The 15327-nt window shown below is 44.4% G+C and overlaps 2 protein-coding genes across 2 annotated transcripts; one reads left to right on the top strand and one right to left on the bottom strand.

The window, feature by feature from the left end:
* Positions 1 to 126: 126 nt before the first annotated feature.
* On the top strand, positions 127 to 2077 carry LOC308166873 (uncharacterized protein; the record flags this gene model as incomplete). Its single annotated transcript, XM_080541197.1, has 4 exons — positions 127 to 272; positions 394 to 532; positions 749 to 856; positions 1292 to 2077. The coding sequence occupies 4 exons, from the start codon at positions 127 to 129 to the stop codon at positions 2075 to 2077; spliced, it is 1179 nt and encodes a 392-aa protein (XP_080397323.1).
* A 3700-nt stretch (positions 2078 to 5777) lies between these two features.
* On the bottom strand, positions 5778 to 15060 carry LOC308166872 (beta-1,4-galactosyltransferase 3; the record flags this gene model as incomplete). The annotated part of the gene is made up of 6 exons (XM_080541196.1): positions 5778 to 6102; positions 6223 to 6327; positions 8442 to 8564; positions 8947 to 9134; positions 11730 to 11965; positions 14796 to 15060. The coding sequence occupies 6 exons, from the start codon at positions 15058 to 15060 to the stop codon at positions 5778 to 5780; spliced, it is 1242 nt and encodes a 413-aa protein (XP_080397322.1).
* Between the last annotated feature and the right edge of the window lie 267 nt (positions 15061 to 15327).

The following is a 15327-nucleotide window of genomic DNA, read 5'->3' as shown; positions in this document are numbered from 1 at the left end:
TTTCCCTGCTGTATGTTATACTGAATGTTTTAGTAGTGTTTTTTGTTTTTTTGTCCTAATGTGACTGTTAAAATGTTTCAAATTTCAAATGCCCCTTTTCCTTATACCCCCCCAACAACCCCCCAGATGGCCTATTCAACCAGCACTCTTGCAAAAGGAGCTTTTGGAAAGGTGTACAGACAGAAGTACAATGACAAGTGGGCTGCAGTGAAGAAGGTGCCAGAACACTTGATTAAAAGGACAGATCTGGAGAGAGAGTGTGAAGTGTACAAGTGAGTATGACAAAGTGTTAACAGTGCATGAACTCAGGGACGGCGAAGACGGTAATTGTAGAGATGATGATGAAGAACCCTGTTTTTTCTGTTCTGTCTCATTCCTTTCCTGGGACTACAGGAAAGCAAGTCATCCTAACATAGTGAAGCTCCTGGGTAATATAACACTCAAGGATTCCCTGTGGATCATCCCCTTAGAATTCATCTTTGGGGAAGACATGGAGATGACCATCTTCAACACACAAAAATCAAAAATACAGGTACAGTGGCTTATGAACATATCTATCACTATCAAATACGGTTCTCTATAGACAAACTGTTGTGGGGAAAATGGCTCTGCTTCTAGGAGACCTTTCAAAAATGTGATAGAAATATAAGCAATGTCAAATGTGGAAGAGATTAGCCCATCTGATTAGAATTAAAGCTCCCCTACAGTTTCACTCCAGTTACACCGTCTCTGCTTTGTATCTCCACAGTTGACGCCATCTATCAAGGCCACCATCATCACAGGCATGTGTGAAGGGCTACTGCACCTACATGGCAAAGACATCGTCCACCAGGACCTCAAGCCTGACAATATCATGGTGAGTGGGGAGACAGCCTTCAATGTGAAACGCATTGGGGAAAAGCCCAGATTGGCTCCTGAGTGTGTACAACAGGAAAGGAACACATACAGAGGGCCGCAGTCCCGTCCCTCTGGAACACCCTCCCCAACCACATCAGACAGGCCAACACCCTCCCAACATTTAAACAGGCCCTCAAAACCCACCTCGTCAAGCTCGCCTTCACCAGTTAACCCTCTCCCCCTCCCCTTCCCATGTGTCCCCAGCACTACCTTAATTGGCCCCTATACTTTCTTTTATTTCTTTTTTGTTTCTTTTTATTGTTACTACTCAATGTTTTCAGTTTGTAAAGCGTCTTTGAGTGTCTAGAAAAGGGCTATATAAGTCTAATGTATTATTATTATTATTATTATTATTATTACAGTATTTCTCCTCTCCCCTAATAATCCCTTCTAGGTGGAGCATGGCACTAACCGAGCTGTGATCATTGATTTGGGATTGGCCAAATTCTACCGCAACGGCCTCAATTCTGCAACTGATATGGGCAACGAGGCCTACTCTGCCCCAGAGGTTCTGGAGAGGCGGAGCCAGAGAGACCAGCGCTCCGACGTATGGGCCATGGGTAAGATCATCGCTGAGCTCTGCGCCAGGGTCAGGCTGCATACCCCCAGTGTCTGTCCCGCCAAGATCCAGGAGACTCTCAGAGGCCAGCCGTACTGTAGCGTTGTCTGTAGGATGGTGGAGAGCCTCCCCTCACTTCGAGCCACCATGGATGGGGTCATCTCGGACATAAGAAAGGCCGGGGGAGGTGGAGGTGGCAACCTTGGGGGGCTTCCCAGAGGACGTCACCTGACACCACCTTTTCCTCACACAGAGATGAAAAATCGCTCGCCATCGCCATCAAGATGGGAGCTAAAGCAAACCCCAATGCAGGAGGTCAGGGCAGCACAGCGCCCGCACGTTCCTCCGGTGAGACGCTCACCTTCCCCACAGGCAGCAGGGGTGGACAGAGGCCAGGCATTGGTTCCATTAGCCATGGCTCAACCCAGTCAAGATGTCATGAAGAATCTTCTCTACCAGGAGGCCTCACAGGGCTTCCCATGCCCACTCCCCACAACAGGCAAGATGCGAATCCGCCGCTATGAGGAGAAGAACGGGGAGGTTGAGACTTGGGAGCAGAAGGAGGTGGAGACTAAGGGTGGCAGGATAGTGAAGTATGAGGATGTATCGTTTAACAAGTAATACGAAAATCACTGGTATAGTGAAAGTGGACGGTGTGAGGAGATTGGCGTGATGGCGTTGTGAGGGCACAGTGTCAGGTAACCAGGTAAGACAACCTGTGGATTGAGGCCAGGCTGAGTTGAAAAGATGGCTGCCATTATAATATATGGTGAATATAATCAGAGGGAAAGAAAGAGATCCTTATCAGGCCGTGCTGGTCATGTTGGATCATGTTATGGTATTTGGAAAGTTACAATTCTGGTTTGATCGTTCATTTCGCTGCCAACGCAATTACCAAATCAAATAAGTCTATCTGTATGTTTTTGACATCTTCGGTTTAAATTATTTTGGGATCTCCCTCTTGCAAGTCACGTGTCATTGTAAGCTGCTTCTACTGTCGTTGTCCATTTCATCTCAAGACAATATTTCTTTTTGTTCACTCTCTTCTAACGGTTCACTTATCCTGAAGGGTTATGAGTTAATGTTGTAATAATTGTCATAAAGGCACAGTTTTAATGTTATATCCTTTTCTACTACATGCAGCCTCCTGAATAACCTTTTAAAACAGAAATTCTGGGGTCGCTTGGTTTGGCTTGGCGTAGCACACTAAGGTGTCAGCCATATAATCGCAGGGTCCCTGGTTCGATTCCGGCCATTGACATCCTGCATGTCATCCCTTCTCTCTCTCTAACCCATCCTTCCTGTCAATCTCACTGTCTCTCTCATTAAAAGCAGAAATGCCCTTAAAGAAATGCTGGAATGATACATTCATTCATCCATTCAGATGAAACATCAACACAGGTGCTTGAGTAATCATTTCTTTATTAATCATTGTATAAGGCCACTCTGGACAAGTGTAGACTTCATTGAGAAAGGAGAAATAAAAATCTGAAAAGTCACATTGTCCTTGGTTACATTTACACACTGCCCTGTGATGAGTTTTCTTTTGGTGCTGGCACCTTGAACAGCATATCTATATCATGACAGAGTGAAATCAACTCAACTAAAGAGCACACACCTATTACCTGCATTTGCATGTCTAACCACTGCATGAAGTGTCACAGGTGCATGATGCATGTATAGAAAATAGCAAATTCACTCACAACACAAACATACAAATAGCATGCTTCATCAAACTCAAATGAGAATTTATGTTAAGGAGCTCTCCGTGTCATAATGGTAAATACATTCCAATCACCTTACAAAGGCTGTGTGTCATGCATATTCAGGCTTCGTATAAAGTGGGAAATGCTAATATGGCATCCATAGCGAATTACTGGATGTGTGAGGCCAACTTAAGGCTTGGGATCATAGCGACCCAAAATGGCACCAGTGTTTATTCAGATGACTTCTATTCACAGCTAGTTTCTTTCACACAACTTTATCAATAAAATGACTGTTTCAATTGTACTTCAATGATATGACTCCCAGATTATATAATTATGGAATAACGCTAAAGGCTGTCAATTCATGACGAGGCTGAAGTTGGTGCCTTTGACCCTTGAAATAAACAATAAACCTTTCTAGGCAGATTATGGACCAGATAAAAACATTAATGTAACAGTGGATAAATGTGCACACGCACGCACCTTTCTGAAATCATCAAATGGAAGCTCATCGACTTTTATATCAACACAGCTACCAGGGACGCATTACTCTCTTTCTCTCTTAACCATCTTTGGTTTCAGTCAACATGGCTGGATCCTCCAGCGTTGCAGAGGGCCGTTTCCCAGGAGGGATGCTGTGTAAACATGGCTGGATCCTCCAGCGTTGCAGAGGGCCGTTTCCCAGGAGGGATGCTGTGTAAACATGGCTGGATCCTCCAGCGTTGCAGAGGGTGTTTCCCAGGAGGGATGCTGGGTAAACAATCATATGTGTCAGGGGCTCCAGACAAGGTACAGTGGGTAGAGAGGAATTGGGATGGGGGGAGGAGTTGGCATGCAGTGAGTGGGCAGGAAATAACAATTACGCTTTCTATCTACAGGGGGAAAATTCTGTGACACTTAAAACGTTTTGAAAAGAGAGAAGAATCAAAGATATTAACTCTTTTATGCTTATGGAGCTATGTTATCCAGTAGGGTCTCACTTAACCTGCATTCATTCCAGCACAACTACTGGCTGGAAGGAGTGTTTCACAGTTAACTAACACCATCCCACCACAAATCACTCCCTCATTCTTCTTTAATAGCTGTACTGGCTTATGGTGTGTGATGGACAAAGCAAAAGATTTGTATCCCTTAATCAAATTGATACAACACATAGCTATAACTGTCTTGTAATCTCCTTTCCAGGAATTTACAGATCTGAAAAGACAGGATGGGTGAAAAACAATCAGTACAGCCCCACAATGGAAGTACAGGCTCATTCTAATGCACAGAAAGGAATGAAGAATGGTATCCAACACTGTTCCATTCATTAGAATGAGACCATCTTCCGATGTCTACCTCTTCTAGCCTCCCCTGGTTGATGACGGCTTACTTTCACCTGTCCAGTTCTTTCACAGATCAGTGTTGATATTGGAAAGGAGACAAGGAAAGGTGGCTAATTAGGACAGGCCCTGCAGAGCAAAGGGAGCAAACCAGTACACTTGAATTGGAAAAAATTAACCGAATCCCTTAGTAATCATAGCAAACAAAACACATTATGTTACATAATAAAACATCGAAGAAGACCAACTCCAATTTGATGTGGACAGCCAGCTCATCTGAAGGCAGTGCATTGATAATTTCAGCGCACCTATGCTATTTGACAAAGGCAACTACAACCACACAGAGATCAAAGGTTGTAGATATGTAAGGAGAGGACACCTTGAAAAAAAAAAAAGTGATTGTATTGACATGAAACCCTTATTAAAGAGCTGTGTCTATGTCCACTGTGTGCTTAAAAGTAGAGCAATCTGAATATCTCATGTCAATGTTTCGATAATAGGATAGACTACAACTCAGATTCAACACAGCATCGTCCTCTAGTCAGTATTCTGGGTAGCAGCTTTACTTAATAAGGTATTCTACTCTACACTAAAAAACAGAATTACACATGCTATTACATTTTCAGTGGCTTATAGATTTCTGAAAAAAAAGAAGAAAAAAAAAAAGAAGAAGAATCCATCTCCTAGTTTTGCTAACTGCAAAAACCACACCCACACCTATCAACCTGAAACTCTAAATGAGATAACGGAAGAACTAAAAGGACAAACAGAACGAGATGGAATACTAAGGCAATGGAGGTTTAAAGCAGCGACTCCGGCGCTGTAGATATATAAACTCATAGAGTCTGTCTTTTTACCCCTCTCCTCTCCTCTCCTCTCTACCGCATGTCTTGTAAGAGTAAAAGTTAGTGGAAGTGAAGAGATATCGAGAGTCACAGAGAGTGAGGTTGGAGAACACTACTATCTAAAAACCACTGATACACTGACCAGAGTCCTCGGTGCTTGTGTCGTCCTTTATATTGATCCACGGAGGACTCCCCTCTTCTTTCTAGGCAGTGGAGAGCGCACTGGTCTCGCAGAGTCTCTGCTATTGATAATATATCACTTAATTAGGCTAATCAGGAGGAAAAGGCATATAATATGTGTATATGTGTGAGAGGGACCCCCAGGGGCCCCTGGACCCATATCTCTCCTTTGCAGGCATTGATATGAAGTTCTGTCCCTTTGTCCCAGTCCCACATCCCAGGCGAAAAGTTGAGAGGCGAGAAGGGGAGGCCTGGAGTGGATGGGGTCTCAGTGGTCCGTGGGTTGGTTCTGTGCGGGGTCCTGTTTGGGTTCTGCTGGGGTCTTGTCCGGGACGTTGGCTGGGGACTTGTCTGGCACGTTGGCTGGGGGCTTGACTGGGATGTTGGCTGGGGGCTTGACTGGGATGTTGGCTGGGGGCTTGACTGGGGGTTTGGCACGGGGTGGGGGTGTGAGATGCAGGCCGGCCTCTGTGCCGATGTTGACCGTTATGTTTGTGTAGAGGGGGCGATGGTCCCGCGACACCACCTCATACTCCACCGTGTTCATGCCGTCCTGCTTCCACGTCTGGCGCGTCTTGGCAAGCATGTTGAACCTAACCCAGAGAGGGGCATTTAGTAAGTCGTTTTTTAATGTTAATGAATGGATCCCAGGCAAACTACCTCCTGCCCACCCACACCCACACCCACACCCACACCCACACCCACAACTGTACCTCCTTGGATTCACATCGTTGCCCTTGTCCAGCTTGTGTTTGATCATCTTGTAGCGGCCCACCTTCAGCGATGGACGAGTGATGTACATCCCCCCCAGGGACACCCTGACAACAGGACAGAGGGTGGGAAGAGAGGAGTAAACTCATGTGACATCCTCCCTGTTGGAGACAGGGTCCAGTGTCCAGACAAGACGCTTTCTAAAGGCTGGTGTTGTGGTCGAGCACTGGCCTTTTACGTACCATTTGTGGTTTCGTTTTGTGGATATATGCACAAATTTGCTGTTATTAGGAAACGTTGCATATTGTACAGAGTTTCAGGGTCGCCAAAGAGGGCAGCAACTTGCAAAAATACATGCTACACCTTTAAAGACCCCCTTCCAGAGAAGTGAAAACCGTTGTTTGTCATGTGGCAACCTTAACGTTTCAGGTGAGAGTTGTCTTACAGGTAACTTGACTCGACACTAATGAATATGCCAGAGAGAGGGCGTAACGTGAGATCTAACATGTGCTGCTTATGTTTATATTGCGCCAACAACGGTGAACAACTGCAATAAGAGCAGACTACAGTGTTGACAGAACCGAATCAATAAAATCCTCCCTCCTTGGCCATCCTGCAGAAACGTGCGTGTGGGCGTGTATGTGTGTGTGTGCGCCTGTGCATTTATCCACTGTTACATTAATGTGTTTGCTTCCAGTGTGTGATTGGCAGGTGGTGTCTTATTCTATTGACATAGAACTGACTGAATAAAACCCTCCCTTCCTTGGCTATCCTGCCTCTCTACCATGCCCTCTTCACATGTACTTGACCAATAGAGAATTCCGATCAATAAGTCTGATAATGACATCTACAATGACTGCAAAATGGATGTTAAGGCAGTACAGGAGGGAACTAAATTCTGGGGTGTGGCCTGCAGGCAGCACAGTCCAAAGGGACAGTCTGAGGTATACAAATAAGCCTAAACTGTATGCAAATGTTGTTTTTCTGTTGTTGTTAGACAGCAGCTCCCATCTATAATAATATAATATGTGCCATTTAGCTGACACTTTTATCCAAAGTGACTTACATTGCAGTGAGTGCCTACTAATTTGTCAGTACATATGGTCCCAGCAGGAATCGAACCCGCAACCTAAGTGTTGTTAGAGCCATGCTCTACCAGGTGAGCCACAGCATGGCTTCAGTTCACAGATGGACTTTGGGTCGAAATTAAAACTTGCTTATTTCAGCATCAACTGGTTGTATATTGTACATACTCAAAACATGCATTTCAGCTTGCCTTTAAAAAAGGCAAGGCAAGTTTATTTGTATAGCATATTTCATACACAGAGCAATTCAAAGTGCTTTACATATAGCACAAAAAGCACAAATCTTCAGGCCATGATTGTTTTTCCTCCCACCCTAGAACATCAACACCAGTGTTTCCCATACATAGACAAGACTGTGGCGGGCCGCCGTAGTCTCATTTGTGCCGCCATAGTCTCATAAGGAACCCAAAGTATTTTGTGGGCAACACTGAACACTCACACACACACACACACTGAACACACACACACACACACTGAACACTCACACACACACACACACTGAACACACACACACACACACACACACACACACACACACTGAACACTCACCGGCGTGTCTGTCTGTCTGTCTGTCTGTCTGTCTGTCTGTCTGTCTGAGCGTGTGGGCAACACTGAACACTCACACACACACACACACACACACACACACACTGAACACTAACACACACACACACACACACACACACACACACACACACACACACACAGTACACTCTCTATCTATAACAACACTGAACACTCACACACACACACACTGAACACTCACCACAGGACACACACACACACTGAACACTCACACACACACACACACACACACACACTGAACACTCACCACAGGACACACACACACACTGAACACACTCACACACACACACACACTGAACACTCACCACAGGACACACACACACACACTGAACACTCACACACACACACACACACACACTGAACACTCACACACACACACACACACACACACACACTGAACACTCACACACACACACACACACACACTGAACACTCACACACACACACACACACACACACACACTGAACACTCACACACACACACACACACACACACACACACACACACACACACACACACACACACACACACACACACACTGAACACTCACCGGATCCCGATGTCGTCGTCCTCCCCGCCCCAGCCCCAGTAGTTGTTGGGGAAGCCGTTCATCTTAAGGTAGTGCAGCGGTGTCAAGGCTGACACCCCACCAAAATACATCTTGTACGGCAACCTAGGGGAATAGACATTTTTTACATTTACATTTTTACCATTTAGCAGGCGCTTTTATCCAAAGCGACTTACAATTAGAGATGACAGGGACCCTAACCCTCAAGGGCACACTAGTGGTGGTGGTGGAACACTAGGCCACAACTACCCCCCAATAGAAGAGAAACAAATAGTGAACGGGGGAAATCTGATTTAATTTCAAATACATCAAGTTAACAATTGCCTATTTATTTAAGATACTAAAAATAGGACACATCCGATTATTGATTGCATTTCAATAATCATTACAAAATCTAACAACACAACACAGAGATAAAGAGGGAAGAAAAGGTTTTAAAAATAATAATAACATAAAGAAAATAAAAAAAAGGAGAATGTTGACTGACTTGTAGCCAAACTTGTCCATGGCGATGGCTGCATGCTTGGGGTGGGCGTCACACATGTAGGTGTTCCGGTCGTCTTCGGGGATGAGGTCGACATCGTGGAAGAAGAGGCAGTCCCATTCCTCCTCCCTCATAGCCTCTCGGAAGCCTACGTTCATCAGCTTCGCCCGGTTGAACGTGTAGTTCCCCGCCTGGAGAGAAGCAGAAACACACGCACTGTCAGACGAGAACTTCTACTTAATACAAGCCCAGGCATTATTCATACAGATAATATTACATCAACTATCAGCTAATGTGTGGGACTTGAGAGTAATGCTCGAGAGCGTTCCTGAGGTCAACACAATTTGATTTGTCTTAACAGTGCTGTGGTTCAGCTGTTGTATAATAGGAATTCCCTGAGGCGACACTCGACAAGTGTGTGCATGTCACTATGAGGACACTTCTGAATTATCCTGTTCGTGCAGAGTGCAATCTGACACCGGGTTACGTAACGTACTCTCCCAAATGCAGGGGCACGAACAGGGGAGGTTTCTGTAGAGGATCGCAAGTGACAAGTGACATATATTGATCCATTCCCAGACTATATACAGTACGATTTCCTTCTTTATGATGAATGCTTTGGATAGTCACACCCCTTTTGAGATGCTTACTGTAGAGCAGGGTTTCCGTTAGAAAAAATTGCCGCCGGACATCGTGTCCGGGAAGATTTCGATTTACCGGACAAACGTGATATATTCCGGACATATTAAAATATAATAAAAATATTTTTTTTCAAAATTATATATTTTTTTTCTCCAAATCTAATATAGCTGTTTGTCGCGGTGATTACTGTTGTGTAGCGGCCTATATATGCCATTTAATGTCTATTTCTCATCCGATACGATTAGATGCGAGCTATATAATATATAATAATATAACATGATTCGCATGCGCGCTATATGTCCAGCGCTGAACGGGCGCCTCTGGGAACTGAACAGACAGCATCGATCAATGAACGGACTCCACATTACGTTAACTGAAGTTTGTTAAATTGTTTGGGATTAATGTGAGTTTTCTATTTTCTCTTTCCAGTTTGACCCTTTTTTTATCAATAAAACAACGTCATTTCTATAACCAGGTCTCGCTGGTTGGGAACGCATTTCGTTTAGCTGATATGTTACGCAACCGAACAGCTTCGGGAAAACGAGTAGCAGCGCACATAGTAGTGAGCAAATACTGACTTCCACTTTTAGTCCTAGGCAAAGGTCCAACACAATCAATTATTACACGTTCAAATGGCTCCCCTATAGCAGGAATGGGATGCAATGGTGCGGGTGGAATGGATTGATTAGGCTTACCCGCCATCTGACAAGTATGGCAACAGCGGCAGTGCTTGGCAACATCCGCCTTCAGTCCGGGCCAAAAGAAATGTTTCAATATCAGCTGATAAGTTTTAGTTATACCTAAATGTCCTGACCACTGGCTCTCATGTGCTACAGATAACACCTGTTGTCTATAACCCACAGGCACAACCACTTGTTTTACAGTATTCCACTCACAACCATTTGCATTAGGAGGAGACCATTTACGCATTAATATCCCATCGTTAAGGAAATAAACTACGTTGCCCCCTATTTCAGATTCCTCACTAGCTGCATGTAAAAAACATTTGTTTAATGACTGATCAGCTACTTGAGCGACACGCAATCGCTCGCCGGTTACCGGGAGAGATAGGCTGTCAGCGGATGGTATGGTAGGACTCGGGGAGGATGGTAACTCTACCACTTTCTCCCTGGGAGAAGCTGAAACAATCGGGTTCTCATCCCTTTCAGAAAAGGCTTGCATAATCACACTATCACAGAGAGAAACATCGCTATCCTCCTCTCTGCCTCGACTCGATTGTGCACGAGTTATAGCGCACACCGGAAACAACCGCTGTTTCGCATAGGCAGCCTACACATTAGGAGTCATCATCATGCCGGTGTCAAATCATATAATAATAAAAGAAATACATAGCCTATATATTCGTCTTTTTTAAAATAGAAGGAATCAGAATGTGAACTTTAGCGAATTGTATTCAAATTGTGCTTAGAGGGAATTATTTTCACCGGACATAAATGTCCGACGAGTTTTCATTTTGTCGGACTTCAATAAATTTTACCGGACAAAGTCCGGGAATTACCGGTTAACGGAAACCCTGCTGTAGAGGTGGACCTGGTATTCATGATTTGCATGTAGCAATAACAAGCCAATGATCAGATCTGCTTCTCAGCGTGAAAGGTGAAAGATAAATTGCTAGAGTTAACATGAATTTCTACAAGTGGATAAGGAGATTAAACCTGTTAAGCCTCTCAATGTCTTTCGAACACAGGTATGGATGTATGGCATAGCCCTGAACACCAGAGGGCGCTGTTGATCTAGATGGAATCCCTACTACTGTCTCATCACCCTGACTTCTCTGCAGCTTGTTAGGCCAATGATCAAACTAGTTTTTTTGCTATGGATGTCAATTATCAACTGTATGTATGATTTTGAGTGCATGTCTGTCATCTGTAAAAAAACATTTTCAAAGGGAATGATCTGTAACATATTTTATATTTTACTTAAATCAATCTTTTGGACCCTCTTGATATTCTACAGTGCTCTTAAATGTAGATACTGAGAACAGTGTGTGTGTGTGTGTGTGTGGTGTAATAAGGGTGAGGACGGTGCGGTGTGTGTGTTACACTAATAAGGGTGAGGACAGTGCTGTGTGTGTGTGTGTGTGTGTGTGTGTGTGTGTGTGTGTGTGTGTGTGCGTGTGTCACCTGGTGGATGACATAGATGCCGTAGTTCAGCTGCTGCCGCTGCAGGAACGGGTGCAGGTAGTAGAGAAGGAACTTCAGGTGGTGCTCTCGGCTTCTGTGGGGAATTATAATGGCGGTGCGATGCCGCGCTTCACAGTCTGGGGGCCTGTAGCGCCCCCCACGGACAACCAGTGGATTCTTCCGCTGAACTTCTGCCAGGGTGAGCCCCGAGGGAAAAGAGACATGGATTGGTCCACCTGGAGAGGGAGGTGAGAGGCCAGGTATTACAACAGTATTATTTCAGCATCTTTCTAGAACTCCACCATGAAACACTTCACTTCACTTCATTGTCCACTAGTATTCTATAATATTTCTGGAGATGATTTTTTACATAAAAACCTTTGAACAGAAAGCTAAAGTCGATCCTCTTGCTTAGTGCAGATGAACAAAGTCCACCCAAAAAACACTACTTTCAGCAAGTGAACGTGACAAGGTAAGTGGTAAACAGCTAGAATGCATCTCAGCCAATCACAATGCTTGATTTGATAAATCCGTTGTATAATGTTTTTTAGTTTGCCTCTACAAGAAGCAAAGAAAGGTCCCGTCTGCAATTTTCCAACTGAAAAAGTTGTTGCCCAGACAGCCGGTGTCAACATCATTTAGAGAGATGGAAAACCTAACCAGAGCCCCTAATGCCTGCATGTAATAAAGTTCACTAATAGTTCTTTTTAATAGAATTTGCTCTGTTGCGTATTATTTACTTGATTCTTATCTGCTTAATGGTCGGTATACTGCAGGCCAACGCGGTTTAAAAGCTAGTTTGACACATTTTATAGAATAATTTAGCATCAGCGTGCATTTTGTGCTTACAGGACAAGGTTCTTGTAATTATTTTTGCAGTTGTTGAACAGCAATGATCATATTTTTTTAAACATATTTTATTAATGACAATACAGAAAGTTTATTCAAACCCAAAAAAGCAACCACAACAAAAATTGTAGACAGACAAAAATAGGCTACTGTACATGGAGAAGACCACTTTGTTGTCCCACAACAAAGGCATGTCTGTCCTTAAAACCGTCCGTAAAAGGCCCACTCCAGTCTAAATGATAACGTTCCTGTCTTTTGAAAGTTCTTTTCTATTAAATAAACACTGTGAAAATGGTTTTCAGAACATAAACTGATTTGAAAGCTGACGTCGGCAAGCCCGCTAACTATTTAAATTAGCCACTATTTACCATACATGCAGCGCTTTATCTGTTGCAGTGGTTTTGCAGATTCAAGGACTTCCCCATCAGGTTCAGACTCTGTGCCATTGGGTTTGCTAGCTACAACCAGAGTGGTACATTAGAATAATGGAACAACATTTCTAATATACCCCTCTGGCTACAGTCATTTCATGATTATGTTCTGGTTCTTGTGAAAGGCTGAGGTAGTGATCAATCAGGGCCGTCTGTATTTCCAAGACAAAATAAATCCTTAAAAATAGTTATTGATGGGGCGCTTAGGTGGCGTAGCGGGTTAAGCGTTGACCATGTAACCGCAGGGTCCCCGGTTCGATTCCGGCCTGGGACATATAGTGCATGTCATCCCTCCTCTCTCTCTCACCCATCCTTCCTGTCTAAATCTCTACTGTATCTGTCAATAAAATGAAAAATATGAGTGGGCCCCACTCAGAAAAAATTACTTTAAAAAAAGAAATAAAGATAATAGTTATTGACGATTGTTTGTAGTTAAGTGTGCTTGAAGTAGCAAGCAGCACTTATTAGTATTGTACATATATATTTTTTATTTATTATTATAGCAAAATTTGCACTGGCTTCTCGTCCCCCCAGTTTTGGTACTAGTAAGACATGAGGTGTCAAAACGTGCGGCTCGTTCCAACTTGCGTTGCTTGTACGGGAATTATCCGGTTTACATACGGTTTACCCACAATGCCCTGTTTAGCAGACAAAATGTCATCTAAATGCCATAGAGAATGAATGGGGCAATATTCAAAACGCCACAGCTCGGCCTCTGGGTGACGTAAAGATTTCGCCAGGGGCGGCAGGTGGTGACCAAAACACACACACACACACACACACACACACACACACACACACACACTTTTTGTGGAGAGAAATCCCTATTGAAATTCAATGGCGGAATAGAGTGACAACAAAACGTTTTAGATTAATTTATTTTTTTTACACATTTTGCAAACTGCTCCCACGGATGTATGTCTATATTCACAATTCTTACATGGAAACGTAGAGCAACCCTTACTGTCACTTCAAATATCAACATATAAGCCCAAACATTAATAGTTGTTACGTTTCAGCCGTTTGTTTGAGAGCTAGCCAAAGACAAAATCAGGTCTGGTTAAAAAGCAGGCCTTGGCCTCTGGGTGAGCTAGAAGAACACGGTCTTCGCCGGGGGGTGCAGGGGATTTAGCTAACTAGCGCTAGTTACACACACCCCAACCCCACATCTTGGCCTCTGGGTGAGCTAGAGGAATGTGGTCTTTGCCGGGGGGTGCAGGGGAGTTAGCTAACTAGCGCTAACTAGTTAGCTAGCAGTAGTTAGCTAGTGCTAGTTAGCTCGGCCCCTGGGTGAGCTAGAGAAACATAGTCTTCGCCGGGGATACAGTGGAGTGGCCCGGGGGGGGGGGGGGGGGGGGCAAGCACACTTCACAATTTCCACAGGAATTGTTCACAGTCTAGTCATTGTGAATACGAGTGTTGTCATCTAAACCACACATTGGTTTATTAGATGCTAATTATGAATGATACACAATTTAAATCAAACTGACTCTAGTGAAGCTTTAAGGAGGGGTGCTGCGCATTAAACAGCACTTTCGTGGTTTGTTTGTATGTATGTTCCCCTTCCTGGAACAGTTCAATACCTCTGTAACCTTTGCTACCCTTTCTTCCCGGTATCGGTGCAAATCAAAATCCGTCTTCAGTTTCAGCCTAAGCCCTGGTGATCCGTTATCAGCCTGCAGTGTGAAATTACTATAAAACAAAGGAGGGATGAAGGGAGTGGGCCACAAGGGAAGGGCCCAGTTACAGTAGACCGCCAGGCTAGAGGTGCAGCTGGGGAACTCACCTATGAGGGGGGACGTCTTGGGGCAATAGGGCATCTCCTCGCTTTTGCCGTGGACCTTGGCCAGGAGAGAGAGGTTGGCGTAAACGTCCCCGCCTACGCCCGTTTGGTTGCGGCCATGGGGCGACCCGCTGTCTGGTTTGCGGAAGATACCGATGAAGTACGTCACCCTCTTGTGGTAGCCCTCCCGGGACAGCAGCGCCATGACGACCAGCTGGACACCCAGGAACATGATCAGGTAGCGCCATTTGGACTGCAGGGTGATCATGGCGACGTCTCGTTGGCACGGCAACGGAGGAGGAAAGAGCTGGGGAGAAGCGGTTTCCGTGGTTTGTCTGGATTTGGACCTTGTATGTTGAAATGGTTAGCTTGAGACTGGGTGGACTGAATGAAGATAAGGGTGCAGTGGGATGTGATTGTCTACTGTATACTTCTAGTTGCTATGTGGTCTCTGTACATTGTACTGTACACAATACAAACAAACTATATATCATATGGCAAGTGACTCAGGCACTGAGATATGGTTACATGAACA

This window comes from Nansenia antarctica (genome assembly GCF_963989245.1).
Source record: "Nansenia antarctica genome assembly, chromosome: 10".
Classification (NCBI taxonomy): Eukaryota; Metazoa; Chordata; class Actinopteri; order Argentiniformes; family Microstomatidae; genus Nansenia; species Nansenia antarctica.
This window is presented reverse-complemented; position numbering and strand designations above follow the sequence as displayed.